A 24,669-nucleotide genomic window follows, 5' to 3' on the forward strand; every position below is an offset into this window, starting at 1 on the left:
ATTATTGTGTTTTCTGACACAGTTGCTCCTGGACACCGGGACATGCTTCGCGAATCTGGGACAAACCAGGAGGAGGTTTGAGCTTCAGTGGCTCCTGGCCTTCGTACTCCGTACATGGTGGATTGAGAGATGATGTCGGGGAAGGAATCACCTGAGTAGTCACCACACGAAGATGACGGCCGTGTTTGGACATGCACGATTACAATGTTGGCATACATGTGACACGCTACCTTGAACATATATGCGAGATGATGAAACGGGTATGTAATATTGTATCGATCATCGAAATTGAAAACTTGAATGGGGTGCGACAAATTTCCCCCTGGATGCAAGATCAATGTGCTGATGGTAGAGACGTGTATGTACATGTACAGCTCTTTGTCAATCCACTGCTGGATGAAGGCCTTCCGATGCCGTGCAGATCGTGGAGGTTGTTTGACCATCGCCACACGGTCGAGTGCAGGTTGGTGAAGGTGTGGTGCTCATACGTGGGAGCAAAGAAGTATAGTACAGCAAAACAATGCATTGACATGCATTACACTTTGGTATTCCAAATGTTGGAACATCTAGTCTGCAAGTACCGTATGCTTAACTTACTTTTTTTTAAAACAGTTGCTGAGCGCCGGGCAAAGGGGGGCGGAATTGCAAAGTCAAACAATGCGAGGGAATAAGAAGAAAGAGGAGTGTTTTGATCTGCAGTGTTAGTGATTGAACGCAGTGTGGGTGCAATGAAACGGCGAGAATGGTAGAGGTGCACTCGTCGAAATGTCTCCCAGATAGCGACCACAACCACCCTCAACATCCACCTCTATAGCAGACCTCACCAGCCGGCGACAAAGGTAGCGCAGCAAGATAAGGCACAGCCCCGTCTATTCATGCCTTCTGGTCTTTATTTTATACAGTATGTCGTAATTTTTACTAATGTATAAACAGTCCGTAGGCATGAGCCCTCCAAATGATCTACATTTGAAGCAATTGCTCCATTACCACATATACAAATTAGCAGACTACCTGGTTAGGTCATCATGGGCTCACAGCATTCCCACCTCTCACCACAAAGCACTTATTACGATGCTATGCATATGGATAGTTCACGTCACTTTTACACACAAATAGCAAATGTTGTTTAATTGCCACGAACAAAATGAGGAAAAATAAACACCGTAATTCCGATACAAATCAAAACATTTCTTTCGTAAGCTGTCACCCTTGTAGGTCACTGCATCATGAATGACCACTGCCAATCTTGGAATCGTCCAAAAATGAACCAGTTGTTGGGCGATACCAGATAATGATGTAAATACCTCAATTAGGCCTAAACGTCTGCAATTAAGAAAACCAAACCAAGCACCTGAAAGCAATTTGTATAAACAAACATCAGCACATCTGCAGTTTTTGTTGTATACTGTATGTAAAATGTAACAAATAATTCCAAAGCTTTGCAAAGGCAGTGTAACGATGAGGATGTAAGAAGGCAGATTAATGAAATGCATTCGTGCCACCCAGTCTCTTCAATACTTTTGGCTGCTGACCTACATCAGAGGGAGCCATCAAACGCTCCGCACTAGTCACTGATAATACTTTTGTATTTGCGTTTTTGTTTTCTCTGTTGTGTATATTATATACACATATTGCCTCAACTGTGTTGTTTGTGAACATATTTGTCTGCAGTAACTTCCTCGCCGAGTATTGATCTCAAATTCCCCGTTCGAGCGCCTCCAAATGTGCTGCGTGGCAAGGAGGCGCGTGTTGAGACGAAATGACGACTGTGTCAAATGTGTCCTCCCGACAGTGTCGACTGGGGTATCGCACCGTTGGACGGACACATTGGACGGACACGTTGGCAGAAACTTGGAGCGTCGTTTCTTGCAGTCCCCGACCTTATTTCCACCAGCTGTGTGCAGGATAGACATATAACGTAGCCTTCGCTCAGGCATAACTCCGGGAAAGTTGACAATGAAGGGGGCTTAGTTGTGCTGCATCAATGTAATGTATATACAGTTTGATGAGTAATGTTGTTGGACGTACTTCAACATTACCATGCTAATTATGGCAACAAGTACACTAGGCCGGATGCTTTGGGGCAATGGCTCTTCCCTTCAAAAGAGAGTAAGGGCCGTTGCCTAATACATCATACTATACATTACATGCGTCTGTCATTAACGCTACATACGCCAGACGATAATTTTAAGCCCTGCTGGATGAAGGCCTCGCCACGATGTGTTGATCATGGGGCTTGTTTGAACCATACTTCATGCTGGTCAGTGCGGGTTTGGTGGAGGTGGAACCAGAACGAATTCAGTTATCACTTCCTCACTGATGTTAGCCGTGGCCAGGAATCAAACTCGGGTTTCCAGGTTTTTCGGGCAGTGCATAAATTCCGATGCCTCTGCTCCGTCCCCAATGTAATTAAAAGGCAGGGTTGATGCTGACTATGGCAATACTTTTTTCACCACTGCCAAAGCATTATTTTGTCTACTTCCATGCTAACGATGGTTAGTTTATGAAGTCATTTGTTACGCCATTCTAAGTATTCACTCGCTTTAATTGCCCTGTGATGTCCCAGTGAAGCAATCAACAGCAGCCTCCACTCGTCAATTCTCCAACAGCGTTAATGTCAGCGTAAGTAGCCCTGCTGTGTGATATTGCTTCTCTTATTACTCCGCGCAGCAGCTTCACTTTGGTTTTGCCCACGGCTGTTTGGAGATTGGGAATGCGCGCGTGCTGTGGGGAAATTAAAGGGGAATTTTTTTACCGATACAGTCTGCTTCATGGGAATCCAGTTTGCATCCCAAATCCTGTATTTTTGTGGCCCTAAAACACATCTCGTGGTACAAATTATAAAACGGCACGTTGTACAAAACGCATGCGTCTCAAGCACTCGCGTTAACGAGAAAAAAGTGTCGACAAAATAGGTTCCAGTTTAAAACAATTACTTCTATAATTCACAGTATAAGGGTTCGACTAAAGCCAGAAAGCGTCCATAAGCCCTCCCTGCAGCTCATTAAAAATACATCAGTCAAAGAGTAATCCTGGTAAGACATCGGAGGGATAGATTTACTCCGAAAGAGATAAATAAAGTCAACATTTAGATCGGCAGGCCTTTTCTCCTCCGATAATCAGCTGTTGCCCATCACCCTAAGCCACATGATGCACAGGGGCAATTGTTTCCGGCAATAGTCACTGGTAATGCATTTACAATGAGCAACTGTGGCAAGTTGATGAAAGCAAATACAAATTAGTTCTATCCGGCAATTAAAACATTGTTAAAAAGTGAATTGATGAACAGTGGTCTTGGGCAGTCATGCGACCTCTGATCTCTATGATTTTGATTGGACATTGCGCCTACTAGGATGATCAGCGATCCTATCTGTCCAGATCTGGGCGACTCAGTTTTTACAACAGAATATCGGCCAATAACTATTAACAAAAAAATTTTTCCAACAGTATAGCGTGTCATCGTAACCCCGTGGTTCCTTGCAGAATACGAACTCTAGACCATGCAGCAGACACAATTTCTGCACGAGGTTTGTTTTGGTTCCGACCAAATTCCGACAACGTAAACCAAGAGCCGAGCCTGCCAGCGGCACCCACTCCATTGATTAAATAACTCGGCCCAAGCTCAACTAATTACACTTAACATCAGTAGAAAAAAATAGTCTCAACCCCCCAAACATTACATGGGTGAATGAGCGGATTCTTATGTCCGGTGCAAAAAATGAACTCACGCAAGAACAGGGGATTTCCTTTTTCTTAAGCCTCTAAAATGCGACTCTCCGAGCTGGTGTTTGACAAATAACAAAAGGCACGCGAGCAGAGGGGCACGCATATCACGATGCATCTAAGTGACTCCCAGGCACTGACTATGTCTACTCTGCCCAGATTTACAGCAAAGAGAAATGTACTCGGCTGATTAAACGATATCAAATCAAGTTAAAAGGCTGCTTAATCCCTACCCAGAACCTGGGATGTGGTTTTGCATGTGCAATTTTACCGAGATTCTCCAAGGAGTTGTCAGTAATTTACATTTTAACACTGCAGTTGGCCATCGCGATGATGTCGGTGTAAAAACCGCTATATGTTCACCGTTCGAAGCATCACTTTCTAGCCTCAACACTGAATACTTCAACGGAAGTCTTATTGTTTAAACGTGCCCTGCAGCTTAGCAAGCAAATTAAAATCTAAGCAAGAACATAACATCTGCTGTCTGAAAGCAACTCGCACTGCAGCGGTAATACAAAATTGCGAGTCCGGTTGCGAGTTCATAGCACTGCCACTCACATTGAGAAACGCATCCATCATTGGCACTCAACAGTGATGCATGTGCAGCTGTGCAAGCACAAACTCTCTCTTCTCTCACGCATCGACAATTCCAGTCGTAACCACGCAGAGATCTTCAATAATTACAGAAGGTGCTTTTGCTGCTCGTTGCTCCGCTCGGTCTAACAAAAGCAAGAGACTCAACCGCCCGACGTCAGGATCCTCGTGTCCTTGCCACTACTGCTTGATGGCGCTGGGGATCCTGTCCGAAGCTGGGACTCTCCAAGGCCCGGGTCGGCCCACGTGCTTGCGAGGCAGTGTTGCGTTGGATGCCGGCTGCACAGCCGCCGGTTTGGGCGGCGCGCTTGACGGCTCCGAATCGTCCACCGCCTCGCGTGAAGGCGACGCTGCTGCTGCCACCACCCCCTCCAACTCCTTGTGCCCCCCGACTTCTACTGGGACGGTGGCATCCGCGGCTGCCGCCATCGTTTCACCTTCCCTGGGAGGGGGCGGCTTGTCCCGGTTTCCTCCGGAGTTGTTGGAGCCGTCTCCCTCGTCTCCCGCAACCCCAGTGGGGCTCACGGCTCCGTCAGCCTCCGGCGGCGGTAACTGCCGTCGGCTCGTCTCCTCGGTTTGTTTGGCGGCCGCCACGTCGGAGGCGGTGTCGAGGAGGGAGCGTCCCCCCGGCGAGCCGGGGTGAAGCTCCGAGCGGGCGGCGTCGGCTTCCCGCCCATCGGGGCGCTCGGCGTACCCAGCGTCCGCACCGCTCTGCTTCTCCGCCGGGGGAAGCGCGACACGGCTCGGGCTCGCGATCGCGTCTGCTCGATTCGGCTCGGCTTCGCTCTCTCGTGCTGAAGTGACGTCGGCCTCAGCCGGGGGTTTGTGACCGGTGACGACGGGCAGTGCGGAGGGCGCGGCGATGTCCGCGGGGTGGCCAGTCACATCCGGTACTCGCGGGGAACTTGCAGGCGGCGTCGTGGTGGAGCCGTCGACCCCACCATCTGCCGCTGCGTGGGGAGGAAGGGAAAGATAGAAGCACGGCTCAGTCTGTCGGCGTGCCGTGTTACGCTCGCGAGCGTCACTCGCGTGCTACGGTGCACGGTCCTACATACTCTCGCAATGGCATCGATTTCTGCGAGGGCGACGCTGCTCGGAGGCTTCGTGAAGCTCACGTGGGCATGCGTTGATATTGATATTATTGACTACGGGGAGCAGGCCTGCTCAATCCCCCACTGCAGCTCAGGTTTAATTTGCCTAAGCTCGTCAATGTAAGCGTGAACGCAGTGGCAGCGGCACGATAAATATCGAGAGCCACAAACTTTAAAGTGATAAATGCTTGTACGGGATTTACTTAGGATATTTAGTGGCCGATCAGACAAGACATTGTCTGGAATTCCTTCTGAAGGCTACATTATCAGGGGGCAGTATTTTTACTTAGGGGGCACATGCCTGGGCTGAAGTAGTACGTGCTCTGCTGCCCTTGTCTGTTTAAAATAAAGTAACAGTAATATTCCTTTTATCTGCAATAATGTGGGATTTTGGGAGAAAGCTCAAGGATATGAACATTTTCAGATAAAGGAAAGACCGCTTTGTAATTTTAGGTCAGCGTTCGTGAATGGGCGGCTGTGCATTGCGCGGGTTGTGCTGTCACAGCATCGGCGGGTGGCGGCGCCCTGCTGAGAAAGGAAGCAGAGAGAGGTGGCTAACGTCTACAAGCAAAGCAGACAGCAGCCGCCACCGAGGGCCGAAGCAGAGAAAACGCAGCCAGAGAACGGGAAACCAATGCCTCCCCCACCACACCACTGCTCCCAGAGGACACCACACACCTTGGCAGCCACACTCGGTCAAAGTGACGATTTACCATAATTTTCGTTGTCGGACCCAATTTAGGCCGTGAGAACGTCTAAATCGCCAAGGAAGTGAAATAATCATTGCACCAAGTCAAGCGGAAAGCCTTTTGTGCACATATGAGATGGTGTTTGTTTACTTTCGCAAGTGATATTTGGCTTAATTCTTGAGCCCTGTAGTGTAATCAGTGAAATAATATATATATTACCACCAGACATTTCCACTGATGCAATGAAGATCTCCTAACCTTCGCCATCTCTCAAACACTTTTGTACACAACCTGATTTCATCAATCCATCTCCATTGTGTACGTGCTCTTGGGCTTCTTCCCTCCTTTGATAACCACTCTATCAAGTCTCAAACACCGGTCATCTTCACTTCTCGTAACATGCCCTGCTCAAACAAACTTTTCTGAACAGTCAATACAGGATCCCTAACGTCCTCGTGTTCTCTTATCCATGTGTTTCTCTTCCTGGCTCACAATATAATTAGAAGCTTGTATCTCTTCAAGCTTCTTTGCACACTAGTGAGGCTTTTGTAATAATTTGCTTTGCCAATGTCCATGTTTCTGATCTCTACGTTATAGCAGGAATTGATATTACAGGTGACAATAGTTAACAATAGGGCAATAGGTGCATACTATTTTCAACCAGTTTAACTTTTGGACAATTACACATACAACTACACACACACGAACATCTACACACACAAGGCATACAGCAAGGAGGCATGTAACAATTCACCATCCCACCGTAGATGGATTGTCATAATTTGAGGTCTCGATTCGATCCAAGACGATTATTTTTTGGTTCATTTTCACCGTCTCGTTTGTTCCGTGGCTCGATTATTCCGTCGTCTCATTTGTGAGTGGTTACATCACAGTAGGAGTTCACTCTGTCATTCTAATTCCAATTATTCGGCATCTTAAACAAATGATTCTTAGCTGCAGAAATGGGAGCATGGAGCATGAATGCAATAATGTTATTCTTAGCGATGAATCGATGAATTGTTACATGTCTTAACAGCAAGGAGAGAGTTAAGTGTGGGAAGACCTTACAGCCCCTGTGCCCACCATCGCTAAAGCCACCAGAGGACTGCGCTTGTAAAAGGAGGGCTCTCGGTCATTACCTTCACTCACTGGTTAGGCTGTCACACCCTACAACACTGCCTGCAATCAGAACACACGAGGTTACTTCACAGCATGAGGGGAGGGGGGGGGGGGCTGCCAGGAAAGAGGTTAGGGGGTTAATACGAGCACGCGTGCGCAGTTGTGAGCGGAGCGAAACAAAAAGAACACGCCAAAAAAAATGTCATCCAGGTTTTGAAAATTCCCCATGCCAGGGGTGGCACCAGTCGTTTAATGCTGAGCAGGTCTGTGCTAACGTCAGCACTAAGCAATTGGCTTCTGGGCACACGTGGCAAAGAGAATTTGCAAACCCACCCCCCCGCCCCCCCCCCCCCCCCGAGCGGCATTTTCTGATCCTAACTGGGTCGCAAGAAGTAAAACACTGGGCAGGCGGGGGCAGCTGTGGGTGGGCGAACAAACGGCTGGGGGGAAGCGGCCCTTCACGGCAAGCTCGACGGTAGCGGCGCACGTCCTAACAACACGCGGGTTCAGCGAGGCGTCGCCACCTTTGTTGGCTCTTGGACAAGACGTCTTCGGGCATTTTAAGCGACCGGCATTAGTAGTCACAGCACTCCCAAATCTCAACCTTTGCCTCAAATTTTGTCTGAGTTTTATTTATCCTTATTCACTGCCTACAGCAGTAATTGCACCTCCAATCTTTGCAAACGTCCCATCGTGCAGCTTCTCACACGATCGCAATCCACCGTTCAACTGCAACTCAGCACGAGGCTGGGTCGCGGATTGGCACGGTAACATTTGTATGCTATAGTTTCTCACGAAGACCATTTGTGTGAACAGCAGCGTGCGTTGGGTTTTAGGAGCGCTGTGCTAAGCGTAGGAGCGCTGTGCTAAGCGTAGAAGCACCATGCAGGCCGGAGGTCAAGTGCAGTAGTGCTCTAAAGATGGATAGAAGCGGTCGTTTGGGGGTGAGCAGAGGCAGAGGAGGGAGGTTACACACCGTGTCCTTTGGAAGGCCCAATAAGAAGAAGTATGGGGAGCCATGCCTGTCATGTTTCATGCACATGGAGAGGCTGGAGGGAGCAACTCCTGGGAGGGGAGGCACAACGTGACGCTCGTGCTTTGCGGCAAAAGGGATCCGCACCATGCGTGCCACGTGCAAGCAGGGCATCTCAAACGCACGCACGGGCATGCACGCACGGCCATGCACGCACGGGCATGCACGCTGAATACCACGCATGTACTCGTACAACAGGCTTGGACTCGCACATACAGAACTTATACTCACACACACAGACACAATGCAGGCACACACACGTGCACTCATAAGAACAACACAGGTTCAAGGACGTACTCGCACACTGACAACTGACTCGCACACATGCAGATACACACAACACGAGCTCATGCAAACCCTTATAATAACACAGGCTCATGTACACACACGCACAGCACCAGCTCACTAGCAGACTCACAGACACAGGTTCGGGCATACATAATCACGCATGCGTGCTCAAACAATAAAGTACGCACGCACACACACATCCACAAGCTGACACACACATGACCCCGCAGCGCACCATAACACATGCATTATTAAAGCCAACACCCATGCGTGAAAACGACCACGGAGCATGGAGAGAGCTTTCAATGGATACTCCCGTTATTCAGGACCGCATGCAGCACAGCGAGATGAGTCAGAACCAATCCCCATGCAGCATCATTCACCCCCAGGAGGAGAGGCACGCATGTCAGAGTGAAGCACAGCGTGGTGTTTGTGATTTCTCTGCACACATCACAAGGGCTTCTCCAGCTTCCAAACCCCTCCAACCCCTGAATGCAGGCAGCATCGGTAACAAAAACCACTCGATCCTTCGCTAACCACGAGATCGCGATACGTAACCAATGAGAAGCCTGTAACTACCAGCGCAGACGTCGCCTTGGGTTATGAGTACTGTACAGATGACGAACACGGAATAACTGGCGATGGAACGACACGTAATGTTCCACCGACAACGGTGGAACATGACGTGGGGATGGCATGAAGACAAAATCCTGACGACCCTTCGACCGGTTGTGCAGATCTGCCAGGTGAGCCGCTCGCCATTCGGTGTGACCATGTGTCTCTTGAGAGTTGGCAGCTCGCATCCCCTTCCGACCCGAGCAGGTGCTTCCCGCGGGGACGGGAATCCACCGCGGACGTCGGTTTGGCGACATCCGCCAGATGAGCCGCATGCATGTGTGCACGTACGCACCCGTCCACGACCCTCCGGCCCCACCTGCCCCCCACCCCGACTCCCTTCTCCGGTCCTCTCCACACCGGACCGGGCGTAGCGGACGGCGCAGGGCGGCTCTGCCGCGACCTACCGTGGTCGGGGACGTGCCCCGAGCCGTGGCGCAGGAGCAGGCGCACGGCGCCGCCGCTGCCGCGGATGAGATCGATGGCGCGTGCGTGCGTCATGTCCGAGGTGCTCTCCCCACCGATCTCCACAATCTGGTCTCCGACCTGCGCGAGCGAGCGTGCGTGCGTGCGTGTAGGTGGGTGGCCGCGCAAGATGGCACGGAGAGACACGGGCTTTATTGAGTGTCAGTGTGTGGGTGGGTGTGAGTGTTGGTGTGTGCGAATAGGTGTGCGAGTGTGTGCGAGTTTTGGTGTGTGAGTGGGCGTGAGTGATTGCTGGTGTGCGAGTGGCTGTGAGTGTGCGCGTGTGTGTGTTGGTGTGTAAAAGCGTGCGAGTGTGTTCATTCTGGGGGTGCGGGGGACGGTGCAGCAGCCCACGTGTGTGCTGACCTGCATCTGCGAGGATGTGGCGGCCGGGCCCCCCTCCACCACACGCAGCACGTACAGCTCCATCCCGTACTCGCGCCCCCCGCGGATGCTGAACCCAAATCCCCTCTCGCCCTTCTCGAGCACCGCCTCGTACAGAGCCCTCTGCGCACACGTCAAATGTAAACACCGCCTCTTACCAGAGCTAAATCCTCCGAGGGCGACGGTCTCCCATGTGTGGAATAACATGTGAGCGACAGCGCCTGTACGTGGGCGAATATGTGAACGCCCAGTTGTGGGTGAGTGCGCGGTCATGAGTACAGGCACGCGTGTGTGTGTGCATGCATGTGTATGCGTATACTGCTGTGCAACGAACTCGGCGAATCTAGTTCGATTCCTGCTCATGCCCAATACCAGTGACAATTATCTGAACCAGTCCTGGGCCTCCCTTAGGTCGAATGAGTATCTGGTTCGGTATGTAAACATCGCCACTCGGGAGACAAAGGCGGCCAGGAGTGGTGCTGGCCACCCACTTCCTCGTGTGTCGTGCCGGCCTTCATAGGTGCTCGCTAGCAACACTTGCCTCAGAAGTCTGTTCAGGCTATCTTTGTATTCTGTATGCATGTATTAGCGAGCTTATAAACAAGCAGGTGTGTTTGTGTGTGAGGTTACACACAAACACTCCTGTAAATTAGCGCGCAGGGGAATTCAGGTGGAGGTGGGTGAGCGGACGAGCATCTGCACGGCTCCTGGCTCAACTCTGCATGGCCTACGAGATCCGCCAAGGTCAGGTGTATTCGGGGTGGATTGTTCGTACCTGCGGCGTCTTGTTCACGGGTATCTCCTGTCTCCTGTGTATATCGATGGTGGCAGAGCTGCAATATAATAGACAAAACATCTTGCATGCTGACAGACGTCAGGAATATGGTTCATCCTGCATGGCATGAAGCACGTTCATCGCCAGACAAAAAAAAATGAAGGGAGTGCCCTCGAAGCGTTGTACCGATGCAAAAAAATATAACACACTCACAATGATAACCATGATCTGGCCATACTTAACAATTATAATCTAGTACGTTTGGTGTTTGCGCGCTGCACTGGACCCAGCAGCACAGAGGACCGCTAGGCCACGGCAGTGCCCACCTGGAGGTGGCGGGTCCCGGGGTGCTGGGCTGGGAGGTGGCGTTTGGCGACGGGTTTCCACTGCTCTCTGCAGGCGTACAAAAAACACCGTAGCAGCGCGGAGGTCACGTGCGTGCATTTCAATACAACGTCGACACAGCGATCGTTACGACAGTCGTGTAAGTACATTAACGAGTGGCGAGGTCTTAACTCGGCGAAGCTTCATCGAGTCAAGAGACTTTTCTTCAGGCGGGTGCCGATAAGTTGGGGGATTGGTTGGGAAATTCTGCGAAGCGTTTGGCTTTGTTTGAGAGGACATCTGAGGAACCTGGGGAAAGCCCGCCGCACGCCGACGCACAATGACCCCCGTCGCGTAAAACGCGCGATTCCCCAACAGTTCACGCATTACCTTTTTTTTCTGATTATTTTGGTAAAATCATAACTTAAAACTGAACATCAAAACACTAATACATGGTGGATTGATTTTTGTGTTAACCCAATTCACTGTCGGCAGCGCATGGCATTACAGGACCACTCTATTTACTGGGTGATTGAGAGCGCCCCCATTGATGGTGCAACGAATTGTATAATGTATGCCAATTTTTCATTCCACTGCTGGATGAAGGCCTCCGCACTCTCGTCGTCGGTCAAAGCGATTGTTTGACCATACTTCACCACCGCGGTGGTAGGTGCAGGTCGGTGAAGGGGGCCACGCAGAACTGGTTCAGTTACCACTCGGCACCGATATTAATAAGCTTCATTGCGTATGGCGCAAACCACTGCACCATCGTGCGATATACGATGTTGGCTATGGCTGGGAAAACTGTAGAGAATGGAGCCAGGGTTATTGTCAGGGTATGCTGGTTAATAGGACCGTGTTTCAGTGTCACGTAATGCCACCCATTTAAATTCTACCACAGTATTTATTCTATTAGTCTTGTATGCCGCACTGCTTTTGCGACCTAGGTCTTGCTTAAGAGACTTTTAGTCTAAATGGGCTGTCACCTAGAGTTTAATAAAGGTCTCTGTCTATAAATACCCTTTTAACATAATAGAATAGCAAGCAATTTATAGGGAGGGACAGTTATTGTGAGGGTCTGTATCAGTTCAAGTTGAATTTGAACGGTTTCACTTCACCTCCACTGTCTTTCATAGAGCTCTGCTAATAGATACGCATCTTACGGCTGAATGGATTTCCTGAACAAGATCAAAGTTTCCCGAAATAGAATTGGCACTATTATTTTCATTAAGTGAGTAGCTGAGTGAGTGAGCAGAGATGTCAATGAATTGGCGAGTAAGTGAATGGGCGAGTGGGTGTATGAGTGGTTAAGTAGATGGGTGGGTATGCAAGTGAATGGGTAGATGAGTGAGCAGATGAGTGGGTGGGTAGGTGAATGAATGAGCAGATGAGTGAGTGGGTGGATGATTGAATGGGTGGATAAGTGAGTAGGTATGTGGGTAGGTGAGTGGGCAGGTGTGTAATTGAGTAGATGTTTGAGCGAGTAGATGTGTGAGTAGTTGAGTGGGTGAGTGAGTGGGTTAGTGTGTGGATGAATGAGTGGGTGAGTGGGTGGATGAGTGAGGAGGTGGGTGTAGGTGGGAGGAGTTGGCAGTAAGAGAGAGAGGAGGAAGCTCTGACCGGGAGCGGGGAGGACGGCGAGCGTGACGGTGAGCCCTGCGTCGCGCACCAGCGTCACGATATCGGCGTGCGACATGTCCAGGATGCAGCGCCTGTTAACCGCCACGATGCGGTCACCCACGCGCAGCACGCCGCACCGCTCCGCGGGGCTGCCCGGCACCACGCGCCCAATCTTGTGCGGCAGAGCTGCACCGCGACACAAAGACAAAGATACCCCGACCGTATAGCCTTCACAGACTGTTGTAGCAAGTGCTTATTAGAGAGGACCTGTGAATGGCTGGCATGGCACACGAGGGGGTGGGTAGCCAGCACCATGCCCGGCTGTCGTGTCTCCCTCGTGGCATCGTTGACCAACAACAGCAGCAACAGCTGCCCATTCACCACGAAGTGGCGGTGACTTCACTGCACTTTGAGGCCACATTAAGAGTCGAAGGCTTGCTGACAGGAGGTTACGTCCAGGCCTAGGTGATGTGTTGACTGTTAACCAACATGTACACATGCATGCACGTGTTTACAAACACGCACTCGTATCGTATTTGAGTTAACGTGCCTCTACGCAGAGCTACAACGTGATATGCGAACAACAACCGCCATTCGCCACTAAGTGGCTGTGACGTCACCACGACCATTGTGCCAGACTATGTGCACCTTGAGGCCACGTGAAGTGCGAACACACACACACATTTATTCACGACCTATCTGAGTGCCTGTGTCCCGTTTACCACACTGCCGTCTCATTTTCACCTTTTGGCCGGAGTGTTTTTGTGCGTGCGTCAGTTTTGTGATGCGCACGTGTGTGTGTGTGTATTGGCCGCACGTGGTCAATACATGCAAAGGTGTGTTCCGCGCTCGTACGTTTCACGCGTACAAGTTTTTACGTGCCCCGTGTCGTTTACCTCGTTTACATCGTACGCGCGAGCGTGGCGTTCGTACCGTTGGCCGGGCCGCCCTCGGGCCGCGCGAGCGACGACACGATGACGAAGCCGAACCCCTCGTGCTCCTGCCGTTGGACGGTGACGTCGCTGGGCGTGCACTCCAGCGACAGGCCCTGCACTTCCTGCACGAGGCCCCGCGGGGGCTCCGGCGGTGACGAGCCGCCCGTCGGCTCCACCGGTGGCCCCGCGGCGCCGCCGTACGCGTGCAGGTTCGACAGCGACGGGGGGCCCAGGGGACCTGGAGGAACGTCGCATGGAGCGGAGAGGAATCGTGTTTGTCATGGTAATACATTACATGACTCCACGAACATTTATAGAGAACACCATTATATAAACATGTTGCTAATGACAATGATGACGATGCTGCTCAGCGGTGAGCGGGTTGCTATCGGAAGGTTGCAAGTTCAAATCCTGATTGGCGAGTGACTTGGCCCATCATCTCCCCGAGGGTCAGTAAAGTGAGTTCCACTTTGTGGTTGTCTTATAGATAGACTCTCCCCTGTCATAGGAATGTGGAATTTCAACCACTTCTGGCAGGCTGTAAACAGGTGGCGAGCCTTGCTTTAATGTTCATTTGAGCACTAAATCACTTTGGCTTTTGCAGTCAATAAGATGATGATTGCGCCGCCGCTGCTGCCGATGAGGATGACTCATGCTGATCACATCAATAAATCTTAATTTTACGTGCCAATATTGCCCTCAATAAAGCAGGCATCAGCACGTTACAGCAGAACGGGGACGGGAACGGTACCGGGGGCATAGAGTAACAGGAATGAAAAAAAACAAAAGAAACCCATCCACGCCCTCAGTGACTAACACCGACGGTGAAGATGAAGACAACAAAGAACGGTGACGATGACAGACGATGGAGTCTACGGAAATTCCAACACATTCGTGGACACGACGACGGCGGTGCCACCGCCGCTGCTGCCGCCCATCGACCTACCGGAGGGTGCGGGCGCGAGCGCCCTGCGCACGGTGAGGCTGACGTGCCCGTTGAGCGCCGCCTTCTGCATGAGCGCGATGACGTGCTGGTGCACGTGGCCCTCCACGGGCGAGCTGTCCACTGACAGCAGCTCGTCGCCGGGGCGCAGTCGCCCATCCACGTCGGCCGCCCCCCGCGGCACCACCGCGCCCACGCGAATCTAGCGATGGGCGGGTGAGCGGGCGGGGAGAACGGATGAGTCGGCAAGCAAGGGGCAAATCGTACGGTGAAGAGAGAGAACGCTGACTTTGTCGTTCCGACTTCAAAAAACGTCACTCGATTATATTCTAGTGACGACGTTTTGTTCCGTTCTTTCGCTTACGAACCATTAATTCAGTGCTACATGCACCAGAGGGCCAAGTACCTTTATCGACTCTTGGTAAATTTGAATCGTAACCATGAACTGTGACAAATGAATCATGGGAAGGGGTGAATTGTGATCATTTCCGTGAAAGGGCGTTCCTACGAGCAGCTGCGTGACTCGTGCGATTGTCACAGCAATGGGGCTGTGCGGCAGCACAAGGTGATCCACCGCTTTTATTTGGAAATTTCGAGATTAAAGTTTCTTAGTAACATTACAATATCATCGGGTAAAATATCAGAGAGCATCCATGTTTTAGAATGACTACGGAAAGGACAAAACACTAATACGGATTTGGATTTATTTGGCACGATGGATGAAACGAGGGTGGCGCCGAGATGCGGACCGCTCCGTACCGGGTGCCCCGGCTCCTCCCCGCCCAGGATTCGGAATCCAAACCCGGTCTCCTGGCGCCGGAGGAACACGTCGATATCCCGGAACTCCAGCGCTGCGGACAGAGACGCCGACAAGCCGTGAGCCGCATGCGGGCGCAGCGCGTATCGGTGTTCTCTACCGGCGGCGCTCGTATCAAAAGCGGCCTCACTTAAATCGCTTCCACTGTGTTCGCGTCGTTAACCCCGTCACCCCGTTCGTCTCGACTCACTCGCACTCTCGGTGAGTTCTCGGGGACCCTCGGACGTCGCCGGTCCTGGGGGGCGCCCCTGCTGACCGAAACTCGGGGGGCCCGGCGGGGGCGGGGGGTAGAGCAGGGCGCGGCGCGGAGCGGTGGCGGTGTGCCCAGGGGGGCTTGTTCCCGTCCAGGGCAGGTACAGCGACGGGGGGCCCGGGCGGGCTGCAGGGGGGCCGCTCTCGCGGAAGCTCCCCGCGCTGTTCCGCCTCTCAAACTCCTGGTGGTAACGCAGCAGCAACAACAAAAAGTGCAACAAGTTACACGAGATCCATGCTGAAGCACTGCAGCGTCCAAATGTAAGTCCACTGCTGGATGAGGACCTCTTCATTCTGCGCGGTTCGTGGAGGTTAGTTGGCCATGCTAAGCTTAACGAGATTATGATGATGATGACGATGATAACAATGACAGGGCTGTGCGGACCTTGACCAAGATTAAATCTTATATCTCACAACCGGGAGCCCCTGCTGCTCCGCACATCATACACAATCTGAGCTCTTGCGCGTGTAAGCAATGCGACCATGTTAAGTGTAACGTCATATACGGTACGTAATTGGACTGGGAGGAAAGAAGGCCACGAAAAAAACTCACCGATTGTTGGCTTCTGTTTGGGGAGTGGTTCCCAGTGCCTGCAAGACAAAGCAACGATGGTGATTAAGGAGCGTGCGTGCGATAGCTCTGCTCGCGTGCAGCCCAGGGGAACGGGAATTTGTGCGAGGGTGCGAGTGACTGCCTGCCGCAGGCAACGTCGCGAGTAAACGGCGGCTCATTCTAATGAGCTCACGTGAATCACGCACGCACGTACGCACGGAGGGGCGATGCTTGCACAGAACCGGTGGGTGGTGTGGTAGAGTGAGTCACGCTCTGTGTGCTTACGTAGTTGTGTGTGTGCGAGTTTTCACGTTTGTGTTGAAATCTTGTCACCATTGGACAAAGGGAGGATAACCGAGTATCGAGTGAAAACGATGGCCGCTGTTAAGTTGTCTGGTGGACGTGTTTGCGAAGTGTGCCCTGACTGATTGAGTAATGAGCCGACATAATTTGCATGAATAAGTGCTGAGATTTGCTTTTACAGGTATTAAGTAAATAAAAAATATGCTAATGATGCTATTGTTGACAACTATGATGATTACGTTGTAATAAAGATTATGCTTCTGCAAATGATGATGCTGGTGATAATGTTTATGGTAATACGTTGATGTTGCTGCTACTTCTGATGATGATAACGATGCCTATGCTGTGGCTGATGCTTTTTCTACTGCTACTGCTGACGATGAAAACGATGCTTCTGCTGTGGCTGATGCTGCTTCTACTGCTACTGCTGACGGTAGTGATTTTTCTATTGCTCACCATTACGCTGCCACTGCTGCTAACGTTGACGACAACTGCAATGATTATTAACGTTTACCCAGGAGAACCTCGCTTAGTCTCAAGACTCTTTGACAGGAGAGCCCCGCCAATTTGCACAGTAAGGGCGGTAATGTTGCCGTGTGTAATCCCAATTGAGTGAATTCGCAGGGAAGTTTGTCCGATACCGGTGCCGTACGTTTTTGTATCTTTGGCAGAAACCTGGAGGAAACCCATGAAGAATGGGGGGGGGGATAACATTCTAACTGCACAGACACAGGCGGACGAATTGGGAATGGAACCCAGGCCCTTCTTGCGGAGAGGCGCAAGTGTTACCACAGTGCCACCATGCCGCTGGTGACGATGATCACAGCCGGATTACCCTCCCAACTTGCCAACTGGCACCACCACCACAACCAGGTGCACAAGACACTGCCGCCGTCGTGAGGGATCGCCGTTGCGCGTACCGGGACGCTGAACGACGAAGGGCACGGGGCTGCCCACGGGACAGTCCTTGAGCATCTGCACCACCTGCATATGGCTCAGGCCCTGCACGTCGCGACCTCCGACCTGTAGGATGAGGTCGCCCTCGCGGAGGTCGCGACCCCGCGCCCGGTCCAGGATGTGCCGCACACGCTGCCCGCCGGCGCCGTCCGCGATCGTGAAGCCGAACCCCGCAGGGCCCTGCGCGGGACGCAATGACCGCGTCTCCGGGTGAGTAACGCCATCACGATGTAATGAACCAAAGCCATTGAAAAAAAAAAAAGCCTGTTAATTCCGTGGTTGAAAATCTATTCATCGCCGACAGAACACATTTTAATTAACAATTCGACGCGCCTCTACGCGCGTCAGTATCTCCTGACCGTATCGCCCTATTTCTAGCCCCACCACCACCCACCCACCCACCTGCCCACCTGCCCGCCTGCCCGCCTGCCCGCCCGCCTGCCCCCCCGCCTGCCCCCCCGCGCACCTTCACGACTGTGGCGGTCAGCAGCTCGGGCTGCGAGGTCCCCGACGATGCCAGCGAGTCTCCGTCGTCGCGTGCATGTCCGTTCTCCGGCGCGTCATGTGCGCCCTGCGTTGCGGTGCTCGTCCACCACTGCTGCTGCTGGGAGCGGACGGCGGTGCCGGAGTCCGGCGTGGAGTGCAACGACGGCAGTCCCGGAAGCGCCGCCACGGTCGGTGGGAGGCCCGGGTCAGCGAGCGGCCAGCCGTTGATGATCATCGGCTCCTTGCCCGAGACGGCGAACGCCGTCACCATGTGCGTGGCCGGGTCGTCGGGGTCGAATGGCAGAGGGTAGCCGCGGCAGAGGTCGAGGGTCACGCACTGACCAATGGGGATGCACTGGAAGATTCGCACGACGTCCACCTGGGAGTAGCCCAGGACGCAAGCGTCGTTCACGCTCACGATCACGTCACCTGCCGGGCGTCGCACCGACGGACGGGCGTTAATATAAAACTTTGACAGCGCAGCATTGTTCTCTGTGCTGGAGGGAGGTGATTCTGCTGGTGTTGATGATGGTGGTGGTGCTGTTCGTGATAATGGTGGTGGAAGTAGTGCAGTATTTGGTGTTGATGATGGAGGTAGTGGTGGTTGTAATGGTGGTGGTGCTGGCTATAATTATGCTGGTGATAGTAAGTGGTGTGGTGGTGGTGGTATTAATTAGAGGAGAGTAGTATACAATGATGGCTGCACTCGTGTTGATTACAGCAAGTGCGCCGGCAGCGGTGTTAAAGGCGACGACAGCTGGTGTTGGTGATAAATGCTGCTATTCATGACGCTAGAGCTGGTGACGGTGACGGTGGTATCACGGGTGTCGATTATAACAGAGAGGCGGTGGCGGCAGCGGTGGTGGTTGTGTCGTGGCGTAGCCGGCCACCCGTTTTCAGCAGCTCACCGGTGCACATGCGCCCGTCGAGTGCGGCGGGGCCACTGGGCACGAGGCTCTTGACCTGCAGGAACTCCTCGGGCTGGTCGCCCCCCACGATGGTGAAGCCGAAGCCCCGGCTCGTCTTGCGCAGGGTGGTGCGCACGCGCTCGCCCGATAGCTCGCGCTCGTCTCTCGTGAAGAACGCCTTCCCTGCAGAGACAAACAGAAGCGCCACCACCACCTCCTCCTTGTCATCAGAGCACAGAAAACGTTTTGGTTTAGCCATATTTGTTTGTTGTAGTACAGAGTTAGACTGATAACTTTAATCTAAATTGTCTTATGGTTCTCTAATAGGTGAAAAACCCTATTATTATATTTTGGTACTGGCAAAGGAGGTCTAATGATGTAGATGCTCACCCCGAGCCCTCATTACTTTGATAGTGCATTGTCTTTGAGCTGTACGCCTTTTGGCGCCATCTGGTCGAGCACCAATTGGGTCGAGGCTCAAAAGAAAGCCATCCCTTGGTGTGGACCAATCAGTTTCAAGGACAATGCATATATTATCATAGTGTGTTTTTTGTTTGCATTTTGACTGCAGGTATTGTCGTTAATGCAGACATGAATCCTTGTAAAACGGTTTCAGTTTTGTTGCCAGAAAAAAGGGGAAAAACCCTATTATTATGTCTTATGGTTGTTATTGTTTGACTTGCAACCCACTGGGATTTTTGCACACAGCATTGATATACGGTGCTTTTTCTGGAAGACTTTGCTGTTTTTTACTGGATTTTTATGTTGCGCGTAGTCACTTTAAGATGTTTCTTGTTCATGTTTTTGTTTGTTGCGGTTGCACCCGATTCAAAAGCCGCATGGCTCACAGGACTATACCTAATACATGAACTGAACTTAACAGCAGAGGGTGCGGGGAGGAGTGGTGGTGAGGAAGGGTGGGAGGATGGTAGGGAGGGTAGGCGGGAGGGACAATTGTGGTGATGATTGATGATTCAGGATGTAGGTAGCAGGTAGAGAGACGGGGTTAGGGTTAGAAAGAGGTCGGGAGGGGTAGGGGGAAGGAGCGGCTGGGGGAAGATTGGGGGAGATTGTGCTGAGCTAGCGGATCCCGAAGTGTAGCATTCAGGAGTGATTAGACTGGGGTGGAGTATGTCAGGGTACAGCGTGCTACGGTGGAACTTGGTGGCATGAGTATTATGATGGTGTAAAGGTGGAGCGTACGAGGGTGGAGCATACCGGGGTGGAGCGTACCGGGGTGGAGCGTACCGGTGTGGAGCATACCAAGGTGGAGCGTACCGAGGTGGAGCGTACCGAGGTGGAGCGTACCGAGGTGGAGCGTACCGGTGTGGAGCGTACCGGGGTGGAGCATACCGAGGCGGTGCGTACCGGGGCGCAGCGTACCGGCGGGCGTGGCGGGAGTGGTGGGCGCGAGGTCGTTGGTGCTTCGTGACCTCTGCGCTTGGGGGCTGACCGGCGAAGGGCGCGCGCGGGGCAGCGTGGAGGCCGAGGGCTCTGACAGACGAGTCCACACCGGCAAGAAGGCACAAACTTGACATCGCTAAATAAAACCTCTTGGCTAGCAGCGCGCCTGAAACCAACGTTGTTGTTTTGACTCCACAGAGATTAATTAGTTCTCCGATGAGTCCGACGTTTCGCTGCATGTGCTGGGAGCGTCTTCAGGAGCTGAATAGGGTTATGGGCAGCTCCTGAAGTAGCTTCCAGCACGCGGAGCGATACGTCAGACATCATAGTGAACAACATACGGTACAACTTGAAAACGCATCGGCGAGCTAGACAGCAGAGCCGCAAAAACCTCTGCAATCATATTGGTCAGTTCCACAGTCATATTGATTCTATTGTGCAATGTTTTAGATCTGGGTGTAGTCCAGTCCTTAATGAAAACACAATGTAAGTTTAGTTACAGCTCATTATCCAAACTTAGCTCTAGTTTCAACTCTTGTTAAACAGTTAGATGTATTTATGATAAACATGAGGCTGAGTTTAATTTATGGTAAGACAGCAGCAGGTGAGGTTTGTATGTTTGTTATTCAGTCAGGTGTACATATTTAAGGCTGAATCGACGGAGGAGAGCTGCAGAACCGGTGGAGATATTCATCGCCGTTGTTGGCGATGATCAGGAATTGAACTCGGATCGCCGGGTTCGTAGTGCAGAGTGCAAGATAATACACTACTGCTGCCCGTGCCATGTGTGTATGTGTGACATGCACACTTAGACTGGCACAAGTGCGGTAGTGACATCACTGTCACTTAGTGACGAACGGTGGTTATTGACGTACACACACGTGCACGCACACGCTCGTATACAACCCCGTGCGACGCGACAAGGCCCTGGCGCAAAGCAACGAGCGAGAGCGTGTGCAACGCCACACGCGGGCAATCGCGTGCGCTGCTAACCCGCAGTCACCTTTCGGGTGGTTGCTCCTCCGCTTGGCTTCGATCACGGGGTTCTCAAACTGCGTCTTCCGGTTCAAGTGGCTGCAAAGACAACAGAGGGTGGGACATCAACACGCGGCGCTGACCGGGTACACGAAGGGAATTCACGAAATGCTAAGAACGAGGAGCAGGAGGAGCAGGAGGAAGACACAGAAGAGGAGCAACTGGAGGAAGAGGACGAGGAGGAAGATGATGGGAGGACCGAGGGTGAGAAGTAGGAAGATGAGGTACAGGCGGCGGATGAGGAGTAGAAGAGATGGTGATGATGAGGACAAGAACGAGGTGTAGGAGTGGGACAAGGAGAAAGAAGTGGAAGACGATGACGAGAAAGACGAGGACAAGGTGGATGGAGTAGGAGGATGAGGAGTGCGATACTCACTCGACGTAGTAGGTGCCGTACTGCGGGTCGTCGATCTTTTCCCAGCCGTACGGAAGCTCTGGGTGCGGAAAAGGAAAAGGGGAGCGGCCGGGCATCACGTCAGCGTCGATGATCGCACCGGGGCACAGGGGCCACAGGAAGCAGCTGGCGCATGCGACGGCCGCTTGCGCATGTCGCAACGACGTTCCCGTGTGAGTTTATCATGGTGAAAAGTTAAAAGTAATAATAATTTCCCTCGAAAGATGTTTTGTTTCTTTTTCGGTTGGGCTATCGGTGTTGTGTCGCGAGATGGAGAAGCCGCTGGGATCGGCTCCGGTGTCCTGCGCGGTGCGGCGCTGTCAATTGCACGGCTTCTCGTCATGTCCAAGCCACTTTAACTCGGGCACCTAACCACCGCGTTCGAACGGCACATGGGAGGTACGGCTACCTCCTCCATGAGTGGGGGATTAAGGAGTCTGAACATACATGTGACTGCAGTGAATGGAAATCCATCACTCACGTCAGATTGTATTGAAATGTACGAGTCTCTGTGCGAGTCTTTGGGTCTAAATGTGAGGCCATGGGTCTCTATACGTGTTTGTGCTTGATGCTGTGGTTCTCAATATAAAGTTATCCAAGTCTCCCCCGCAAGTGGGGGATTAAGAAGTCGCCTAATTCCGACTGTGGTGAAGAGCGATCCATTGCTCACACCACCGACAATTGGCCAACGCACGCTTTTGCAAGAGGGGAAAAAATGGAATCCACCCGGCGACCCCGGACAGGCCATTGAAACGGCTTGCCAAGGATGAACACCAAGAGATGCAAACGGGGTCCCGCTGCGTCTCGAACGCCACACGAAAGTGAGTGAGGAAGGCGCGACGGCGTCATGCCATCGGGACCCTCACCGTCGTCTTGACACTCCTCCAGCGGCTTCTGGAAGCGCGCGCGACGTGGATCCAGCCAGGACGTGGTCTTCGTGTCGTGGCTGCGAGGACGACAACGATGTTCGATGACGTTCGAACGACGAGAGAGGGAGATAGAAGCGGACGAAACAACAGAAAATATTTAATGCGTGGCGTCGTACGTACAGCGAGGGGAAAAAAGTATTTGATCCCCTGCTGATTTTGTACATTTGCCCACTGACAAAGAAATGATCAGTCTTTAATTTTAATGGTAGGTTTATTTGAACAGTGAAAGACAGAATAACAACAACATAATCCAGAAAAATGCATGTCAAAAATGTTATAAATTGATTTGCATTTTAATGAGGGAAATAAGTATTTGACCCCCTCTCAATCAGATAGATTTCTGGCTCCCAGGTGTCTTTTATACAGGGAACGAGCTGAGATTAGGAGCACACTCTTAAAGGGAGTGCTCCTAATCTCAACTTGTTACCTGTGTTGAGGCGTAAATGATGACTCGGAGGCAGATCTTCGTGTAGGGGCTTGCGCCAGTTGTTTTATTAAAGACCTTTCTTCGCACACGACTCCGTGTACTGCATACTCACTGCCTACACTCCACACCCCAGGCGAAAGGTACTGGGGATTCCCTAGCACACCCACAGGCTACCCTAGCCTGGTGTCAATTTCCCCCTACCCTAGGTCCCGACTTCCACCCTTCACGTTCCCGGACTCTCCAGACGAACCTGAACCCGTGACAGGTTCCAGCTTAAATCCCCCAGGGGGACATGACGTCACCGTCCCGCCCCCTGTACATGACGTCACCATTCGTGACGTCATCGTACCAGACGGCGAGCGTGACATGACGTCACTAACTCCTACTCTACACCTGTATAAAAGACACCTGTCCACAGAAGCAATCAATCAATCAGATTCCAAACTCTCCACCATGGCCAAGACCAAAGAGCTCTCCAAAGATGTCAGGGACAAGATTGTAGACCTACACAAGGCTGGAATGGGCTACAAGACCATTGCCAAGCAGCTTGGTGAGAAGGTGACAACAGTTGGTGCGATTATTTGCAAATGGAAGAAACACAAAAGAACTGTCAATCTCTCTCGGCCTGGGGCTCCATGCAAGATCTCACCTCGTGGAGTTGCAATGATCATGAGAACGGTGAGGAATCAGCCCAGAACTACATGGGAGGATCTTGTCAATGATCTCAAGGCAGCTGGGACCATAGTCGCCAATAAAACAATTGGTAACACACTATGTCGTGAAGGACTGAAATCTTGCAGTGCCCACAAGGTCCCCTGCTCAAGAAAGCACATATACATGCCCGTCTGAAGTTGCCAATGAACATCTGAATGATTCAGAGGACAACTGGGTGAAAGTGTTGTGGTCAGATCAGACCAAAATGGAGCTCTTTGGCATCAACTCAACTCGCCGTGTTAGGAGGAGGAGGAATGCTGCCTATGACCCCAAGAACACCATCCTCACCGTCAAACATGGAGGTGGAAACATTATGCTTTGGGGGTGTTTTTCTGCTAAGGGGACAGGACAACTTCACCGCATCAAAGGGACGATGGACAGGGCCATGTACCGTCAAATCTTGGGTGAGAACCTCCTTCCCTCAGCCAGGGTATTGAAAATAAGGCCGTGGATGGGTATTCCAGCATGACAATGACCCAAAACACACGGCCAAGGCAACAAAGGAGTAGCTCAAGAAGAAGCACATTAAGGTCCTGGAGTGGCCTAGCCAGTCTCCAGACCTTAATCCCATAGAAAATCTGTGGAGGGAGCTGAAGGTTCGAGTTGCCAAACGTCAGCCTCGAAGCCTTAATGACTTGGAGAAGATCTGCAAAGAGGAGTGGGACAAAATCCCTTCTGAGATGTGTGCAAACCTGGTGGCCAACTACAAGAAACGTCTGACATCTGTGATTGGCAACAAGGGTTTTGCCACCAAGTACTAAGTCATGTTTTGCAGAGGGGTCAAATACTTATTTCCCTCATTAAAATGCAAATCAATTTATAACATTTTTGACATGCGTTTTTCTGGATTTTTTTGTTGTTATTCTGTCTCTCACTGTTCAAATAAACCTAC

General features: G+C 51.8%; 1 protein-coding gene and 1 long non-coding RNA gene across 10 annotated transcripts in view; one reads left to right on the forward strand and one right to left on the reverse strand.

Annotated features, from left to right (window-relative positions):
* Nucleotides 1-1,640, forward strand: part of LOC116942466 (uncharacterized) — a 3,584-nt gene extending 1,944 nt beyond the window's left edge. Inside the window, exon 2 of the long non-coding RNA XR_012941672.1 lies at nt 23-1,640. This is a non-coding gene — a long non-coding RNA (uncharacterized LOC116942466). The remainder of the gene's footprint in view (nt 1-22) is intronic.
* Nucleotides 871-24,669, reverse strand: part of LOC116942463 (membrane-associated guanylate kinase, WW and PDZ domain-containing protein 2-like) — a 74,042-nt gene continuing 50,243 nt past the window's right edge. For 2 of the 9 annotated variants that reach the window (XM_076066988.1, XM_076066990.1), the window contains 18 exons: nt 22,574-22,653; nt 21,690-21,747; nt 21,282-21,352; nt 20,243-20,368; nt 18,875-19,057; nt 17,947-18,395; nt 17,444-17,660; nt 16,221-16,258; nt 15,606-15,849; nt 15,358-15,449; nt 14,602-14,800; nt 13,654-13,893; nt 12,721-12,906; nt 11,103-11,169; nt 10,777-10,834; nt 9,984-10,124; nt 9,560-9,698; nt 871-5,267 (listed from right to left, as the gene is read on the reverse strand). In XM_076066988.1, coding sequence (XP_075923103.1) covers nt 4,498-5,267; nt 9,560-9,698; nt 9,984-10,124; nt 10,777-10,834; nt 11,103-11,169; nt 12,721-12,906; nt 13,654-13,893; nt 14,602-14,800; nt 15,358-15,449; nt 15,606-15,849; nt 16,221-16,258; nt 17,444-17,660; nt 17,947-18,395; nt 18,875-19,057; nt 20,243-20,368; nt 21,282-21,352; nt 21,690-21,747; nt 22,574-22,653 — 3,358 coding nt within the window. In that variant the 3' untranslated portion in view covers nt 871-4,497. Of the gene's footprint in view, nt 8,282-9,559; nt 9,699-9,983; nt 10,125-10,776; nt 10,835-11,102; nt 11,170-12,720; nt 12,907-13,653; nt 13,894-14,601; nt 14,801-15,357; nt 15,450-15,605; nt 15,850-16,220; nt 16,259-17,443; nt 17,661-17,946; nt 18,396-18,874; nt 19,058-20,242; nt 20,369-21,281; nt 21,353-21,689; nt 21,748-22,573; nt 22,654-24,669 lie in introns of all 9 variants that reach the window. The other 7 variants (XM_076066995.1, XM_076066992.1, XM_076066994.1 and 4 more) reach the window with 7 other exon arrangements.

The sequence above is a fragment of the Petromyzon marinus genome, chromosome 14 (assembly GCF_048934315.1).
Source record: "Petromyzon marinus isolate PM22_M1 ecotype Great Lakes invasive population chromosome 14, UKy_Petmar_22M1.pri1.0, whole genome shotgun sequence".
Taxonomy (NCBI): Eukaryota; Metazoa; Chordata; class Hyperoartia; order Petromyzontiformes; family Petromyzontidae; genus Petromyzon; species Petromyzon marinus.